The 19,425-nt window shown below is 36.7% G+C and overlaps 1 protein-coding gene across 1 annotated transcript in view; it reads left to right on the plus strand.

Moving 5' to 3' along the window:
* LOC124617417 (U11/U12 small nuclear ribonucleoprotein 48 kDa protein-like) overlaps positions 1-18,534 on the plus strand; it is a 75,555-nt gene extending 57,021 nt beyond the window's left edge. The window contains exons 4-6 of the mRNA XM_047145262.1: positions 5,184-5,334; positions 14,925-15,054; positions 17,402-18,534. Of these exons, the coding sequence (XP_047001218.1) occupies positions 5,184-5,334; positions 14,925-15,054; positions 17,402-18,421 (1,301 nt within the window). The 3' untranslated portion in view covers positions 18,422-18,534. The remainder of the gene's footprint in view (positions 1-5,183; positions 5,335-14,924; positions 15,055-17,401) is intronic.
* Positions 18,535-19,425: the final 891 nt, after the last annotated feature.

The following is a 19,425-nucleotide window of genomic DNA, read 5'->3' on the forward strand; positions in this document are numbered from 1 at the left end:
TCATAATAGATTCGCCAAAAGCCACAGTCAATATTTCGAATGTCATGCTGCACTTAATTCGATTTTTCAAGAAAAATTTAATGCAAATTCTTCGATCCATCTTTTTTGTAAGTAAAAATCCGCCAAGAACTTGAAAACACGAAAACTATAACCTTCCCGGCTGTCAACCACAAACTAAATATTCATTACAACTGAAAATGCAAACATACATCAGGAGCTTGTGTGCCAACCAGATAAAAAAAAGTTTTGAAAATCAGATTTGTAAAACTTGTAAAATTAAAAAAATCCCATTACTTTTTGATTATGTCTCGTATGTCATTGTGAAACCCCTCTATAAGAAAGGTGATAGTGATGTCAATAACTGCTGACCTGTTCCAGTACTGACACCTTTTTCCAAAATTTTTAAGGTGATGTATTCTAGAATAGCATCCCACCTGAGCAATAATAATATCCTCAATGAATCATAATTTGAATTTCAGAAGAATTGCTCAATTGAGAATGCCACTTACTAGGACTGTTGATATTTTTTAAAAATATCGGGAATCCGATATATCAATAATTAAGAAAATGTCTCGGCCTTTGGTACGTTGATTATTGATATATCAACGGCAAAAATATCGGGTGCACTTTGTAAATACACTGCCAGTTTTAGAGCTGTATATTTAAGTATTGATTTATTATTAGATATTCTGTACATAAATGATGTAGCAGCCTGCTTATCCCCTGTAGAGCAAGAATTGAAGGGAAAAAAATGCACGTTTACATTTTCATGCTTGGTGATAATCACTTTGCTAACAATGGTAACTACAGGTAAGTGACAAAATAGAAGGTGTTTGATGGGTCCATCGTTCGGTTTTGTCACGTATGTGATTTCTCTGGAACTCTTCTTGCTGATGTCCCTGTCTTTTCATTTCTACAAACACCAATGACCTAGCAGTTGGGTCAAAATAGTGTGGTGAAGTTAAACAGTGCAGTTTTTGTCGGTAGCACCAAGCGCCGATTACATCAGCATTTCCTCTCACGTCTCCTTCCACTGCAAAGTCCAATCTTGTCATTTAGATTTTTGTTTATCAGTTTCAGCAAGCATTTGTGAAGAGTGCTGATGTGAAGAAATAGTGCACTAATTTTATATAAATTTGTTTTTTTAACACAATTGGTGTGCTATTTCTTCATATCAGATACCTTGTTATTCCACTCTCACTGCCGTCCCTCAGTGCAATTGGACTTCTTCTTTGGGCCATATGTACTTGCTTCAAACAGTCAGAGGGAAAGACTGGACGTGATGAAAGCTGAAAAAGTAGAAAGAATCCTTCACACAGTGAAAGTAATATTATGTTCTACTACAATTAAAAAAAAAAAACTTCAAATATGTATTGAAAATTGTGAAAAATTTGATATAAAATTAAAATACTGGCACTTGATATTGCCATTTCGATATCAATATATAAGTGACAAAAATATTGCCAATATATATCGATATCTTTTGGAAAAAATATCGATATATTGATATTTTATCATCAGCCCTGCTACTTACACATTCACTCATCAAATTTACCAGCATTAAATAACAAAATAATACCGGTTAGTATTTTTTGGAACATATCAAAGGTATTTGATTTTGTGAATCACAGTTTTCATCTAGACAAACAGAAGTTTTATGCAATTGGTGGTGTAGCCAACCAATGGATAACGTCATATCTAACCAAAAGAATACAGTAAGTTGTACTTAATAATTCAACCAATGTAATCAGGGAAGATTCTTCTGACTGAGGAGAAAACACATATAGGGTTCCCCAAGGCTCAGTTTTAGATTCGCTGTTGTTCCTCGTATGTGTAAACGATATTTTGTCCAGTATACAACAAGCAGATTTAGTGCTTTTTGCAGATAACACTACTGTTCTAACCAACCCAAGCATGCATACTGCAACAGAAGAAATGGTAAATAGTATCTTAAAGCTATTGTTGACTGGTTTTCCGTAAAGGGTCTTACTGTAAATTTCAGAAAGACACAACGTATTCAGTTCTGCACATTTAGAGGTTCTATAAAAAAAATGTATATGTATGATATGTAGTGTGGAAATAACAACTATCAAAGAAATTTCAAAAACTTTAGCTATCCATAATGGTGAGAATTTAAACTGGAAAAAGATGATTTTGAAATGTATAAAATAACTTAGAATCATTGCAAATCTTTGGGAGAGACGAATCACTAAGTTGACATATTTTGCATAGTTTCATTGAGTGACTTATGGAATGATGTTCTGTAATAACTCATGTTTAAGAAAGAACTCGTCATTGCTCAAAAACATGTTGTAAGAACAGTATGCGGTGCTCACCGATGATCATCTTGTAGACATCTATTTAGGGAGCTGGGCATTCTGACAACTGTTTCACAGAATATTTATTTCCCATGAAGTTTGTTGTAAATAATCCACTGTAGCTCAAAAGGAACAGTGATGTACATAATTACAGTACCAGAATGTAAAATTACATTCAGTACTCCATATTAAGGTTTGTCTTGGTGCAGAAAGGGGTGCACAATACTGCAACCAACATTTTTGATAACTTATCCAATGATATAAAGTGTCCGATAGTCAGCAAAGTAAAATTTGATAACAAACTGAAAAAGTTACTGCTGGATAACTCTTTCCGTTCTGTTGAAGAATTTCTGTAGTTATAATGTATAGAAGGTGGTGGGTAGGAATTACTAACTTCAATCTGAATTTCTAAAAAAAGAAAAAACACACCACCTTTTAAATGATCAGCATTTAGCCACACTTACAAATGAATGTGTAATTTGAATGTAAAATAACTCTTTCCACATCATTATGATGTACCATGCAAATGATCTGTGTAACATGATAATAACTAACTGCAAAGATGAGTGAAAAAGATATTAGTGTAAGTGGCATTGAAAAATATCAGGAATATTTAAAACTGAACAAAGCTCCAGAGCTGCCTGATGGAATCCATATCAGATTCTATATTGAATTTGTGGCTGTGTTAGCCCCTGTTTTAAACAAAATGTACTGAAAATCCTTCCAAATGAAAACTGTGCCCAGTAGTTAGAAGAAAGCACAGGTCACACCCATATGCAAGAAGGGCATCATAAGTGATCCACAAAAGTACCATCCAATATATTTGACATGTATTTGTTGTGGAATCTTAGAACATTTTTGGGGCTAAAATGTTATGAGATGCCTCAAACAGAATGACTTCCACCATGTCAACCTGCACGGATTCTGAAAACATCATTTGTGTGAAACTCAACTCTCACTTTTCTCACACGACACCCTGAAAGTCATCGATCAGGACAGTCTTGTAGATGCAGTATTTCTTGACTTCTGAAAGGCATTTGAGTCAGTACCACACATACATTTATTATCGAAAGTATGATCATATGGTGTATTGATTGAGATTTGTCACTGAATTGAGAATTTCTTGGTGGAGATGAGACAGCATGTTATCTTGGCTGTAGAATCATCAACAGATGTAGAAGTAACTTCAAGCGTTCCCCAAGGAAGCAAGTTGGTACCCTTACTGTTCACATTGTATATTAATGACCTTGCAGATGATCTTAGACTTTTCGCGGGTGATGCAGTTGTCTCTATTGAAATTCTATCTAAAAGAAGGAGCCCAAATATTCAGTCAGATCTCAATAAGATTTCATGCAAAGATTGCGTACTTGCTTGAAATGTACAGAAACATATTTTTGTGCACTTTACAAAATAAAATAAAAAAAACACTCATTATCCTACGATACAATATCAGTGAGTCACAGTTGGAATCAATCAACTTGTACAAATCCCTGGGAGTAACAATCTGTAGAGATATGAAATTGAATGATCCCATAGGTAAAGCAGGTGGTAGAATACTAGGGAAATGAAATCGGTCTACAAAGGTGATTGTATGCCAAACATTCATACCACCTATCCTAGAGTATTGCTCAAGTATGTACGATGTGTTCCAAATAGTACTAACGGGGGATATTGAACATATACAAAGAAGGGCAGCACTTATTGTGACTGGTTTGTTTGACATTTGGGAGTGTGTCGCAGAGAGTTTAAGCGAAGTGAAGTGGTGGAGTCTTGAAGACAGATGCGAACTGTCCCATAAAAGCCTACTTGGAAAGTTTCTAGAAGCAGCTTTAAGTGATGAATCTAGGAATATACAACAAGCCCTAAGTATCACCACCATAGCGAACACAAAGAGAATAGGGTTTATTACAGTACATACAAAGGCCTCCAAGTAAGCACTCTTTCCATGCTCTGTATACAAATAGAAAGGAAAAAGCTACTAATAAATGGTGCAATAAAAGTACCCTCTGCTATGCATTTCACAGTGGTTTGCAGAGTATAGATGTAAATTTAGAAGCAAATTGGCATAGCTGAGTTATCAATCTTGATTTGTTGTGTAGTTCAAACAGGCAGACATATTTAGTCTGTTAAATTGTATGAAGTATTTAAACAATTGAAAATCCTAACTGGAATAACAACAATGCAGATTAGACTAGATTACTGCTTCCCACGTAAAGGAAATGTTGAGCAGCAGATAGGCACATTTAAAACTAGGCTAAGCTAATGGACGAAGTCCTTCTTCAGGTTTAGAAAAACACACAAATGTTCTTACATGCAGAACTCATACACACTACCTCTGTCGTCTTTGGGCTCTGAGGCCTGAGAGGAAGTAAATTAATGTAAGTATGTTATAAAATAGAGTTACATGTGATAAGTCAGGCCTCAGGCTCAGTGGCTAGAAGCAACAAATGCTCTGTGTGTGTTTGTGTGTGTGTGTGTGTGTAAATCTGATTTTGTGCATCAGTGTAGCCTACATTTAAATGTTATTGTCTGCCACTGATTGCTTCCTCTGTGTCATGAGCAGCAACCAATTTTGATTTAATTCATGTTGTATGAAATATTCGATGGAGGATGGGATGAACTATCTTCATTTAGTTCTCAAAACAACATGATTTAAAATGATGAAAAAAAAAAATAGATATCCCATTAGAATGTTATTGTACAAGGCTGACAGCAAAGATAATGTGTCCTTCATCATTATTTTGTATTTCATGATGAGCATAAACATAATATTGTTGTAATGAAGTTGTTGTGATGAACTTAAGTCACAGTGATGCAGTTGACAAATAGATTTGTTGTAAATGTGATGAAATGGTATTTTTTCAGATAATTCAACACTTGAGGCGAGAAATGTGCCACAGACAGCAGAGAGGCTAATGTCCGACTTTAGCAGTTCTGAAAGGCTCGCTCTTTATAATTATGCGGTTGCAAATACAATGCCTCCAGCATTTCTGAAAGCAGACGAGCTCAGTATCTCGTAAGTTGATATCATATATTATTTATTTCATTTGTTTATAAAGTCTCGTAGTACCTGAAACTTTTGTGCTCTTAGTTAAGATATTCAGTCATGGAAAATCCGGTTTTGAGTGTAACACTATTACAAAAGGTTGTTTCCCACTCACTATATAGCGGAGATGCTGAGTCGCAGACATGAGCAACAAAAAGACTTTCAGAAAATGAGCTTCCTTTGAACACATACACACACACACACACACACACACACACACACACACACCAGAGACTGCGGTCATGTATGTGTTGCGTTTGCATGAGAGTGTGTGTGTGTGTGTGTGTGTGTGTGTGTGTGTGTGTGTGTTTTTCATCTCCAATGAAGCCCTTGTTGGTTGAAAACTCATTTTCTGATAGCCTTTTTGTAGTGCATGTCTGCAACTCTGCATTTCCACTATATGGTGAGTAGCAACTATCCTTTTCATAATATTCTTAGTCAACATATGAAATATTTTTAATTATTTCTATGACAGAAATTAACCCTGTATTGCATGACCCTTTTTAGGGGACCAATTAAAGTGAAAAAAATATCTGGAACACAAAATACTATGTAACAGGTTGAAAATATAAATTTAGATTTATTCAGTAACTGTTGCCATATAGCGACAAACTGAAAGTATTTGTTATTTATTAATCATTGTGTTACAGAGATATGGAAACAAAATCTGTGATATCATTAAAAATCATTTTACATACCTTAAAAATGTAACTACTTGTGATCTAAATGTCAAAAATAATTTACTCTTTCAGTTACTTTCAAGCAGCCAGATTGTATTTGTTGCCAGATGTCAACATCATGCATATACAAGCAGTTTCCTTAGCATTATAAGTAAATTTACAGTTAGTTACCAAATGGTAACACCATGTAACAGAGGGTAATACCGTTTACATTATGTGTTGACTAGAGTTAAATGGTTTGCATTAAAATTAATTACTTTGTGTTCTGTTTTAACTATTTTTATAACTGAATTGCATTAATTTAGTTTTCATAAATAATTGTGGAGCTTTCTCTTTCATGTGTGTGCCTGTCATCAGTCCAACGCTTATTCAGTGAGTGGTCTTCTTTACTCTTAAATTATCTACATTCTGCCTGAACTTTCGTTACTATTTATACTACCTAGTGGCTTTCTTCTATCCTAAACCTTTTATCGACCTCCCTTTGTTACTGTCTCGTAACTTTCTCTCTCCTGTATTGTCATTCAGCCTTGTTCCCAGTGTTTTTCTTCTCGGTTTATACTCACGTGACTCAATGCTTCTGCTATTCACAGAATGATCCCCTCGACTCCTAAAATATGTACGTTCTGTGAGAACTTTCCGTACTATCAATTTATTTTCTCTTATGTATTCATGATGTGTGTTCATCTTGGGCAACAATTTAGGTTAATTAAACACATAAGACTATGACTAATTGTAAGATATTAATGCTTTGACTTATTTCTGCATTTAGTAGGCTGTAAAGGTTGCAGTAATTGTTACATTTCTCATTGTGTCACTCTTTTTGAATGAGGCCTGGATACAAAAAATCATGATGAAGGTCCCATGAAGTAAAGTGAACAGTGTTAACACAGTTTTAATCCTGCCAGGAACTTTCATATCAGTGCACACTCCACTGCAGAGTGAAAATTGAATCTGGAAGAGATGTATTTCATTGTGTACATGAAATTAAATCTTTCCATCAGTAATTTTTGAGTAGCTTTCCATTAATTCAAATTTTTATTGTATAATGTTATTGTTCATACATAACTTTCCTTAGGAATTCTACGTATATTCGCCACTCCCCATAAATATTTCTTTCCATTCTTTCTTTTGTGGGAATAATCAAAATCCAAATGCCCAACTGTTTGAAATGAAAACATGAAAGTGCCTTTCAAAACCAGAGCACTATCGAGAAAGACCGGCATCCACATCCATCCTCAGCAAACCACATTATAGTGTATGGTGAAGGGTACTTTGTGTACCACTTTCACTGTGCACAATAATGATCGTATAAAAATCCTTTCTGGCATGCCTGGAGTTAATTTTGCCTCTGAAGATTTCTGACCGTTAAGAATGACATTCTGTATTGTAATTGCTAGGAACTTCTCATTCCACTCATAAATCTAGTCTGATATTCCATATGCAAATATTTCATTCATTAGGTAACACTGCAAGCTTTATCGAACACCTTTTGGAAGTCAAGACTATGGCATCAACATGGGTGCCAGAATCTACTTACTTCTGGATCCTTGGATGACCAGAGCGATCTGTGTTTCATGCAACTGTTGTTTACATAATCTGTGTTGATTCCTATAAAACAGATTTTTGGTCACCAGAGAGATCAAAATACACAAGCATAAAACAGTATTTCAAAATTCTATGACCCATTGTTTTTTTTGTGTCAGGTTGAAAACTTTTCTGGAAAATGCGGAATGAGTGCTTATGTTTCCAGTCAGTAGGAACACTTCATACTTCCTTTGATTAACAGTATACTACTGCTGGAAGAAGATAATTTCTTTCACGTACTGTATGTTCGAGGGCTGTTCAGAAAGTGAGGTCCAATCAGTCGCCAAATGGAAACCTCAGTGAAAATCCAATGAAGATTTACATAAATGGGTTCAACACTATGCTCATTGATCATGTCATGTTGCTCTTTTCAGTTCTGAGTGCACAGTGAGCACACAAAGATGCATAGAAAATAGTGTCTCCCACCAAGTATGAGTGTCTGTGGGAGATGTAGCAATTTGCCTACTGTATTTCTTCTTTGATTGACCTCAGTGTCGATGTACTGGCTGAAAAATTAGGGTTTGGATGTGCAGCTACTGTCTACTGTAAATGATGTAGTCGACAGATGCACAGTTGCCATTCACAGTCTTTTACTTTCACTTTTCACAACCCCCCAATCATACACAGTTATATATGTCCAGTGCACTATTGTCCAACTTTTGATAAGCCTCATTAATAGTTTGCAGGCGAACATCCACATACTGCTACAATAGTTTCCTGTTGAACATCAGCAAGCAGTAAAAACCTAACCATACAGTTCACAGTCTTACGAATAAATTGCTTTAACACACAGCCTATTGGTGTAACACTTATTTCATTGTTAAGTTGATACATTGATGTCGTTTCAACCAACACAAGTTCCTCATCTGAAACTCGGCCGTGGACTGATTGTCTCGGGACCAAAAATCGGGCCCTTACATATCACCACAATAATAGGGGCCTAAACCACACATTGTTTGAAGCTTAATTTACTGAAATTACAACTAAAACTTAACTCATTAAATTAACTGAATACATAAAAAAATTTGTTCCTTTTAACAGTTTCTTCTACTACAAGGTTTAGGCTGAATTATTTGTTTAAATGATGAAATTAACATACATCGTTATGTAAACAATACTTTTGACAAAGCTGTTAAGTACTTTGGAATTAATGAAGGGCTGATTTTGCTAACATTTTTTCGAGTAGAGGCAAATAGATACTTTAAGATTACTAGTATTTCGTCTTCCAAATGTTTATAATTAGTATAGAATTTATATTTGTTTATATGTCAACAACAGAATTCACGTTACGAAACAATTACTGATTAGACACTGTAATAAAAGATACTAACTAGTAATAGTCAAAATAAATTAGAAAATCAATTACATACATAAAACTAAGCACAAAATTAGATCTGGTGTTATATACTTGGACTAAGGGTTAACCTTTCTCTTTCATGAAAATGCAGATTATATTCACGTATGTTAATGATAATCAGTTAAAACTGAAAAAAATGAATTTTAGGAGGCAGATGGCAAAACAAGAGGGGAAGTAAAATTATCCCAGCATGCTTTGCCACAGAGATTTCGTGTGATTTCATCCAGCTCGCAGAATATAACTGTCGTGCATTGCCTGCTGCCCTACAGTTCTCAGACTCACAGTGCAGGGGCAATGAGAACATCCCTACAATGTTTTCAGTGAGAAATGTCTGACTACTCACCATATAGGCCAGATTTTCATGTCTGCTCGGAAAGTTGGTACCACACTAAGACAAATGTCTGGTGACTATGTAGAGAAGTATGAGGGTTTCCCAGAAAGTAATGCACTACATTTTTTTTCTCGGCTGCAAACAATGTTACGAATGCAAAATGTTACATATGTGTTATTTGAAGTTTCCTGAGTGAGCACGCCAAGTGTCTGTGACTTCTGACAGATAACGTAGTTGCAGGACAGTTTCAAAATGGTGTCTGTAAGTTACGTATGTTACAAGCAATGTGCCATTATTGAATTTCTGACTGCAGTGAAAGAAACTGTGGGAAATATTCACAAACGCTTGTGCAAAGTCTAATGAGCATCTGCTGTCGACAGAATTACAGTTAGTTGCTGTTCACGCAGGGTCAGGTCATCAGTAGGTGGTTCGGCGGATCTCCACGATTTGCAACTGTCGGGGAGAACATCCACGGCTGTCACACCTGACAAGTTGCAGCAAGCTGATGCTGTCATTCGCAAGGGCAGATGCATTACAAGTCGGTAGTTGATGCTGCATCTGTCAATCAACAAAGGAAGTGTGAATGCAGTTATCCACACTCTTGGATATTCAAAAGGGTGTGCAAGATGGATCCCACAGTGTCTAACAGTGGATCACAAATTGCACAGAAAAAATGGTTGTCTTGATTTGTTGCAACGTTTTGAAGCTGAGGGGGAGGTGTTCTCGTCTTGGATTGTGACAAGTGATGAAACCTGGGTTCACCATTTTGAACCCAAAACAAAACGACATTCGATGGAATGGCTCCATTCCCACTCCCCACAGAAGAAAAAATTCAAAGTAACTGCTTCCGCTGGTAGGATCATGATCATCATGCTCTGGGACTGTGAAGGTGTGATTCTCATTGATGTGAAGCCAATATGTGGTACCATTAACTCAGAAGCATATGCCAACATATTAACAAAACTCAAGACACACTTCTGGTGACTTACGCGGCACAGCAACCCAGGAGATATTTTGCTGCAACATGATGACACTCAGTCCCACACAAGTCTGAGGACTGCTGAACACATCCCAAAAAAGAGGTGGATAGTGTTACCCCATCCACCCTACAGCCTTGACCAAGCCCCCTTGGATTACCACTTGTGTGGGCCATTAAAAGGGTGTCATTCGTGGAAGACATTTGTAGGACTTTGAGAGGGTGATTCATACAGTGAAGCACTGTCTCCGCCACCAGGACAAGGGTTGGTACTGACAAGGGCTTGTTTTGTGCTGGAGGGAGACCATAGAATGGAATGGAGATTATGTGGAAAAACAGGGTGTGTAGATAGAACACCATTCTGTTGTGTGTGTAATTCTCATTATGTTCAATAAAGAATTGTTGAAAAAAAAATGCAGTGCATTATGTTCTGGGCAACCCCGTAGCTGGAAGGTGTAGCCAACTGTAGCAAGTAAAACATTTTTGATTTTCACTGTGGTTTCCATTCCATGACCAGTTGGATCTTACTTTCTGAATAGCCCTCTTAGATTTACATAGGCAACCCATCAGGTTCAATCACCTTTCCTCTGTTGAGCTATTTTAGTTGATTTTTTATCCGGCACTCACTTATTTCAATATCTGTCATTTTAGTATTCATGCAGCAATTGGAAGGAGGGAACATAGTACAGTTTTCCTCAGTGAAACATTTTTGGAAAAAATCTTCTGTTTCAGTGCCATTATGGTCAGTGAGTGTGTGAACAGATGGCTTTGATCCATTACTGATTTAATGTAAGACCAAACTCCTTAGGGCTTGCTGTATGATCAGTAGATAGAAATTTACTTTTGAATTTGTTGAATGCATCACATAGGCTATCCTTACGCTAATTTTGGATTGGTTCAGGTCTCGATCGCCTCCCCACCCCTCCACTTTGCCCTGCTCCAAGAGGCTTTGTTTGTGTTTAAATATGCAGCAGAGCTCTCTTTGCTTTTGGAGCAGCTTTCTAACACTGCCTTGAACCTCCATGGTTTTTCCCCACTCCTTCCAATTGTACCCATTACATACCTATGCAAGACATACTGTCTTGAAGTTTGTCTGTTTATACTCAGTATTCTCAGTCTTGTGGATGAGTGCTTGATGATGATTGCCCAGGTAGTCTGTTTATACTCAGTATTCTCAGTCTTGTGGATGAGTGTTTGATGATGATTGCCCAGGTAGTCTAAAATCTGTTTCATGTCACATTTAACAAGCAGAAATATCTTCCTAGCTCTCTTATATTCCTGCTGACACCCAAAGTCAGTGATGCTATAACAGCCTTATGACTACTAATTCCTGTTCTTTCAACCAAAAAAGAAAGAATTGTTCAGGCTATAAAGTTGTTGGTTGCTCTATTATGAAATACAGGAGGGGACTGTTGGAGGTCAAACAAACATAATGAGCAAGATGGTATGAATCATACGGTGACGTTCAATAGTGTTGGTGGTCATTGGCTAAGGAATTCAATCATCTGACTGTGTCTTCTCATCCCACCTACATTTTACATCCTGAAATATTTTTGTATTTAAAACTGAGACTCTGCAGAATCTGTCATGACAACGATTTGCTGCCTTCAAAAAGTTCGCCCTCACGCAATGTCGTACAAAGCTTATTTAATGTAGGCCGATCTTTGTTATGATTATAATCATATATGTGACACTGACTTGCTTCTTGTGGGAAGGAATCCAGATTTGTTACTCATTTCTGAATACTTCTGTTCTTCCCAAGTGTGTGAAGATAAGAGAGTCCTGTTTCACTTCTTTCCTTTTTGTTTTTTCTTTACCAGTTCGAAATACAATTGATTCTCTAGCATTAACTGTGGCTGTGGTTTGTGTGATTACCTTGGAACTGGTAAGAGGTGTCTCTAATTTTCCACCTCCTACTCAAAGCATTCCCACACATTACACACGAGCTAGTGTCTTTTAAGCGCAATTCGTTGCCCGACTTTCTTTCCTGATGTGTTTTGCATCCAGAGTCCTGGGTCTCTCTCTTTTCTTTTGCATTTCATCAGATGTGACAATCACACTAAAAACAAATAAACGCAAACCTTGTAGCAAAATATTCAAGTTTAATGTACAGCACTAGGGCCAACAGTGTAAGTGAACTGACCATTTGTTGTGACAGTTTGGCAAAAGTGAACAGGTCAAGTGTGACAGTGTGCACTCTGATTGGAGAATGACAGCTCCAACATGTGAAGTGTCAACTACCAAGTAATTTTACTGAGACTATAATCATGGTCCTATTGGAGTTGGCATGCCATTGTATTCCTCTGACCTTCAAACTGACTTACCTAGCCAGTCATAGGGCTCCTCCCCTTAACATGGACTCAGAACCAAGGTGCATTTATCACATTAACAACTATTGTTAGAGATGAAAGAAGTGATAAGTGACAGATAAAAATTGACCAAGTACTGATCGCAAGACCTTTAGATGTGTTAATGGTACTTTACCAATGAAACAATGAACAAAACCACACCTAATTTATAATACATAATAAACACATATCGGAAATCTAACTCTTGGAAGGCACAACAGAAATGTTGTGAAGCTGCATGCCCTGAGAGATGCATAACACTCTGATGTACAATTATAAAATTCTGATGCAGGCCAGTTGGAGATTATTATTCGCTTAGAGATTATTACACACTTATTCACTTGGAGATTATTACACACGTATTCAATGTCCTGAGGTATGTTGGGTAACAGCCACTGGAGCTGGCACTTATATATTTTGTAAATGAATGGTGGATCCAAGTCATTGTCAAAGTTAATCACATTGAATTTATATTGAGAGGTCACGCTGGTTATCAGACTACTTCTTCGTAATGCTGTCAGTTTGTAGGTCCATGTGCCGTTTGTGGGTGACCATTGTCTTATTTGAATGACCCTGCACAGTAATAATGAACTGATATTCAGCATTGTAGATTTAGAGAAAGCTTTTGACAATGTTGACTGGAATAGTCTCTTTCAAATTCTGAAGGTGGCAGGGATCAAATGCAGGGAATGAAAGGCATTTTACAGTTTGTACAGAAACCAGATGGTGGTTATAAGAGTCAAGGGGCATGAAAGGGAAGCAGTGGTTGGGAATGGAGTGAGACAGGGTTTTGGCATATCCCTGATGTTATTCAGTTTGTATATTGAACAGGCAGTAAAGGAAACAAAAGAAAAATTTGGAGTAGGAATTAAAATCCATGGAGAAGAAATAAAAACTTCGAGGTTTGCCAAGGACATTGTCATTCTGTCAGAGACAGCAAAGGACCTGGAAGAGCAGTTGAACGGAATGCTCAGAGTCTTGAAAGGTGGATGTAAGATTAACACCAACAAAAGCAAAATGAGGGTAATGGAATGTAGTCAAATTAAATCAGGTGGTGCTGAGGGAATTGGATTAGGAAGTGAGACATTTGAAGTAGTAGATGTGTTGCTATTTGGGGAGCAAAATAATTGATGGTAGTTGAAGTAGAGAGGATATAAATTGTAGACTGCCAATGGCAAGGAAGGCGTTTCTGAAGAAGAGAAATTTGTTAATATCGAGTATAGATTTAAGTGACAGCAAATCTTTTCTGAAAGTGTTTGTATGGAGTGTAGCCATTTATGGAAGTGAAACATGTATGATAAATAGTTTAGACAAGAAGAGAATAGAAGCTTTTGAAATGTGGTGCTACAGAAGAATGCTGAAGATTAGATTGATAGATCATGTGACTTATGAGGAGGTACTGAATAGAATTAAGGAGAAGAGGAATTTGTGGCACAACTTGGCAAGAAGAAGGAACTGATTGGTAGGACATGTTCTGAGGCATTAAGGGGTGACCAATTTAATATTGGAGGGCAGCGTTGAGGGTAAAAATTGGAGAGGGAGACCAAGAGATGAATACAATAAGCAGATTCAGAAGGATGTAGGTTGCAGTAAGTACTTGGAGATGATGAAGCTTGCACAGGATAGGGTAGCATGGAGAGCCGCATTAAACCAGTCTCTGGACTGAAGACCACAAAAAACAACAACAACAACATTCAACACTGAAAATTATGCAGTGATATTTGTCGTCAGTCCTGGCTCCTGAATATATAACTACTTCAGACACAGCCATTTAAGATCTGTAGGTAAGAAAATCTTGTGTGTAGTAGCAATAGTTAACTTATATAATGGCTGCAGCATTTACAGGAGAACACAATGTGTTATGGAGAGTCTACCTCCTCTCGCAACAAGAAGCACAGAAAGCTGTGGGATTGTATGTTCTATAGTACATAATATTGTAGTACACTCTTGATGTTGTAAAAATGAACTGACAGAAGCCTCATGATATTTGTGGATGTAAGCATTGTTTGCACTGTAAGGGTGCTGTAACTGTGGACTGCTCTACAAGGGCCATTGTGTATTTTATTGATTGCTACAACTCTGATTACTATACTAAAAATATATGCCAGTTGGATCATTCCTTTGGTTTCCTTAAAAGGGTTTTGTTTTATGTTTTTATTTTCTTTGTGTAAGGTTTAGTTTGTTAGTGGAAAATTTCTGTTTTGTTGTGGTTTAATACATTATTTCATTAATGTTTAGTGACTGAATTGTAATTTGATTTAAAGTTTTTCATTTATGTTTACAGCTATAAGAAGGACGAGGGAACACGTGCAAAAACGAAGTTGGAGTTGTTAATGGAAATGAGGGATGCAAAGCGACGAAGAATTAGTTATCGTAGCAAGAAAGTTCATACTAACCGAAAAAGCCATGTTGAGGTATACTGCGCAACTTATTTTAATACCTAACAACAATGCAAATTCCTTGATGGAACAATACATAAAATAGAGGAAAGCTAACAACTCACCTATAACAGACTGATGTATGGCATATAGGAACCCATAACAGAAATGAGTCGTCACACTAGCTTTCAAGCTCCAGCTCTTGCTCTTTTTCTTGCAAAAGTACACACACACACACACACACACACACACACACACACACACACGCACGTCATAGCAGTGACGAGACTAGTTATTGATGATCAATTATTGAGAGCAGCTGTCAGGGCAGCTAGAGGTGGTAAGCTGGTAGAGAAGGACGCATGAGGCAAGAACACTTTGTAGGGATATGGAATGGAATGATCACATAGGGTCAGTCATAGGAAAAAGCAGTTGGTACAGTTCGGTTTACTGGTAGAATACCGGGGAAGTGCAATCAGCCTACAAATGAGATTGCTTACAAATCACTTGTGCATCCAGTTCTAGAAAATTGTTGAAGTGTGTGGATTCCATACCATATAGGAATAACAGGGATATTGAATGTATACAGATAAGTGCTGCACAAATGCTCACAGTTGTGTTTAATCTGTGGGAGATTGACACAGTGAGACTGAGGGAACAGAACTGGCAGATTCTTGAAGATAGATGTAAACTATCCTGAGAAAATACATTAACAAAGCTTCAAGACCAGCTTTAAATGATTTACATGATTACGCTAGGGACGTACCACAACCCCCATGTATCGCTCACATAGAAATCATGAGGATAAGATTAGAATAATTACTTTATGCACAAAGGCATTCAAACAGTCATTCTTCCCACGTCCTAAACATGAATGGAACAGGAAGAAAGCCTAATAACTGGCACAATGTGATGTATCTACCCTCTGCCTGGTGGTTTTCTGAGTATAGATGTAGATGTAGGTGTAGAACCAGAGTGATAAGCATCGTAAAACCATGGAGAACAGTCATTTTCATGGCACTGAGCACACCAAACAAATGCTGCATTTTTACAGGTGTAAATTTCGTTTTTCAAGATATCTGTTGGAAAGCGAACGTCATTCACATTCATAAAGATGAGAATAAAGCAAAGTTGTGAAGTGAACCACACAAATCTGATCATTTCATCAAAGACTGGTGAGGACAATTGATGAACAATTGAATGAATTTTTATGCAATTTTTCCATCATTGAATTTGCATTCTTATTTGATCAGGTAGGTGCAGTTTTATAATTGCTTAATTAAGTTTTTACTTCACGGTGCAAATAAATGTCGCTAGGAATTACTAATAAGGTTCATGTTGGTGGAAGTACTTGTGCAGTGTAAGTAGTCAGATGTCTACCATTTAATAAAATTTCATTGTGCGATGCGGAATAGATTTGTCCATCCCAGGAATAAGTAAGTAAGAGAAACCTTTCCTTTTTTACATATGGCTTTACACTGTTGATTAAAAAAATCTTTATATAGCTTTGAAGTCACGTTTGCCAATTTCGATGTCATGACTCTGACATTTTGATATTTTTTTGTTTTGCTTGTCGACCAATTTTTGAAACCTACGTCCAAAGGACCTTGTTGTTTCCTTTAGACATATTAAGACTAGGGGCAACGACTGGATACATTTTTATAAAACATGATGATTAGATATTTGTTAATTAGCATATATTTGATGGATTTTGTATTTGAATGATATAGATATTTGAACTGAACAGGGGGGAAAAGAGATAGAAACTGACCAAAGTGAGGCTTGAACCAGCAATCCATTGATTATCCCATTACCAATCTCCAACATTAGCCTTTAAGCCATGTGGTCTGTCAACAAAAACACCTTAACAATAATGAATGACACTTCCTTAGAAAACTTCAAAGTCGACTTTCTCAAGCCTTTTTGCGAGTTGACTTGAACTGCTTTGGGGGACTGATATTTGAGTTCTGAACTTCACACACCATAAACATAAAAAATTATGAAAATCCTATTGCCAAGTTATCCTCTTGTAAGTGTAAATGTATGGTATATTTCTGATCTGATCCTCCAGTAACCATACCATGAGTCTCTTAACTGGTACTTTCTGATTAAAACTCTCATCAAAAATAAGTCTGCTTTTGTATATTTTACACTTATTTTGTTATTCTATAGTTTCTTAATTTCCTTTGCCATTTGTGATAGTTCTTTGGCCTTGACATGCTAGTAGTACCATTACTTAAAATCTGTCACTATGAATCTCACAGTTCCATGAATCATATAATACTTGTAATGGCTGTTCAGTGGATTACTTTATTCCTAACTAACCTATAAGTGTCAAAGATATGCTTTGTGCATGTGTTTACTTGTCTTTTTCTTCTTGCAGATATTACGGGAAGTTATACAAAATCAGATGGATTTCCTTCGGGAAATCAATAGTAAAGAAAACGAAGAAGATGTTGGAAGTACAAGAAGTTCAGAAACTAATATTATAAAAGTGGAGAATGATACAACTGAGATCGATATACCGGAATGGAAGCGGAATAATCGTGACACAAAAAGTGAAACAAATGCTTATGACAGCAGTGGAGATTTTTCTAGGTTACGAAGGCATGATTCACAGGAATGGTACACAAAGGATAAATATGGTTCTAGGAAGAGGGACCCTGAGTCGAAGGTTCATAATGGGTCTTACAGAAGAGATGCTGGTTTAAGATATGATAAGTATGAACAGAGTTCAACAAATACAGACATGAGTCAGGTTCTTTATGATGATCATTCAGGCACTCAAAGTGAAAGTAGAAGAGAAAAAAATACTAATTGGTACTACAAAAGAAAGAGAGAGAGATCTGAGAGTAGTGACTGGGAAAGTGGAGACAATGAAAGAGCAAGAAAAGTGGAATCTACTTATTATGAAACAGAACGTAGCAAACATCACAAAAAACATGGCCATAGATGTGAATCTCACAGGTCACACGAAAGTTCATTTTCTAGATCAGAGAAGAGAATCAAAGATGGAAAGAAAAGAATGTATGAGACTATGAGCACTAACGAATTTGAGTATGGTGAAACAAGCAAATGTGACTCTGAGAAACAAAAATACCATGATGTAAAACACAAACAGTATAAATTGAAAGCAGTGAGCAGGAACTTTCACAGAAGTGACTCAGAGAGTAGTGAATTTTCGTACGGCAAGCAAACGGCTCAAGAACATAAAACTGCCCACACTTATGCATCAGAAGAGGAGTATGTTCATGATAAGGAAGAGAGTATCTCTAATAGTTATTATTCATATTGGAAGCAAACCAAGGAGGAGAAAGAAGGGTCTGAGAAGAAAAGCAGACACCACAAGAAAAAGAAAAAGAAGAAAAAATCTAAATATGAAGATCGTAGCTCATCTGACTGAAGGCAATTTAAGATGAATCAGAGGTGCCAGAGCATTGTAATTGATTGTCTTTGTTTTTTAGTCATTCTGTGAGTTAAGAAACTCAGAAACCTGGCACTCTTTAAAACTTTTGACAAAAGGAAAATATGTTAAAACATTAGTTTATTCTTTCTTTGTTCTTGTAAATAAAGTGCTAATATTTTTTAATTTCTGTGATTCAATCTACCTGCCCATATAAAATGTCCTTGAATAATTACTTTTGCTTTTGTAGGTATAACCACTTTTACGGCTTTGTGCATCAAAAAAATAAATGGAATTAATGCTTAGAAAGTATGTACTTCCAGTGTAATCAGTGTGAACGTGTAGCGTCTGCATGCAACCACAAGTAGGGCCTAGATTATTTATGAATTAAGAGATTCTGTCGTGACTATGCTGAGGACATTTTGTCACTGACATATGTTGTTGTGATCTTTTGCCCAAAGACTGATTTCTTCAGCTCTCCCTACTATCCTGTCCTGTGCAAGTCTCATCATCTCTGCATAAATGTTGCTACCTACATCCAATTTAATTTGCATACTGTAATCAAACGTTGGTGTCCGTCTACAATTTTTACCTCTCACGCATCCCTCCAACAGCAAAGTGTATCCCTGGATGCCTCAGGATGTTTTCAGTCAACTTCTTGTAGTCAGTTAGTGCCATAAAGCTCATTTTGATTCCATACCTCTTCATTTGCTGTCCAATTTTTCCATCTAATATTCAACATTTTTCTGTCTAAGGCTACATTTCAGGGAAATACTTTCAGCGAGGGCTTCCTACCACTTAAATTTTTTATTCAGTGGTAAAATATTTTTCTCTTTTAGGAACACTTGTCTTGCTATAGAGTGTCTGCATTTTATATCCTCTCTAGCTCAGCCTTTATAAGTTATTTTGGTCCGCAAATAAAGAACCGAGTGAGGTGGCCCACTGTGCTCACATTCAGGAGGACAGAAGTTAAAGTCAACATCTAGCAATCCAAATTTATATTT

This window comes from Schistocerca americana, chromosome 1, assembly GCF_021461395.2.
Source record: "Schistocerca americana isolate TAMUIC-IGC-003095 chromosome 1, iqSchAmer2.1, whole genome shotgun sequence".
Taxonomy (NCBI): Eukaryota; Metazoa; Arthropoda; class Insecta; order Orthoptera; family Acrididae; genus Schistocerca; species Schistocerca americana.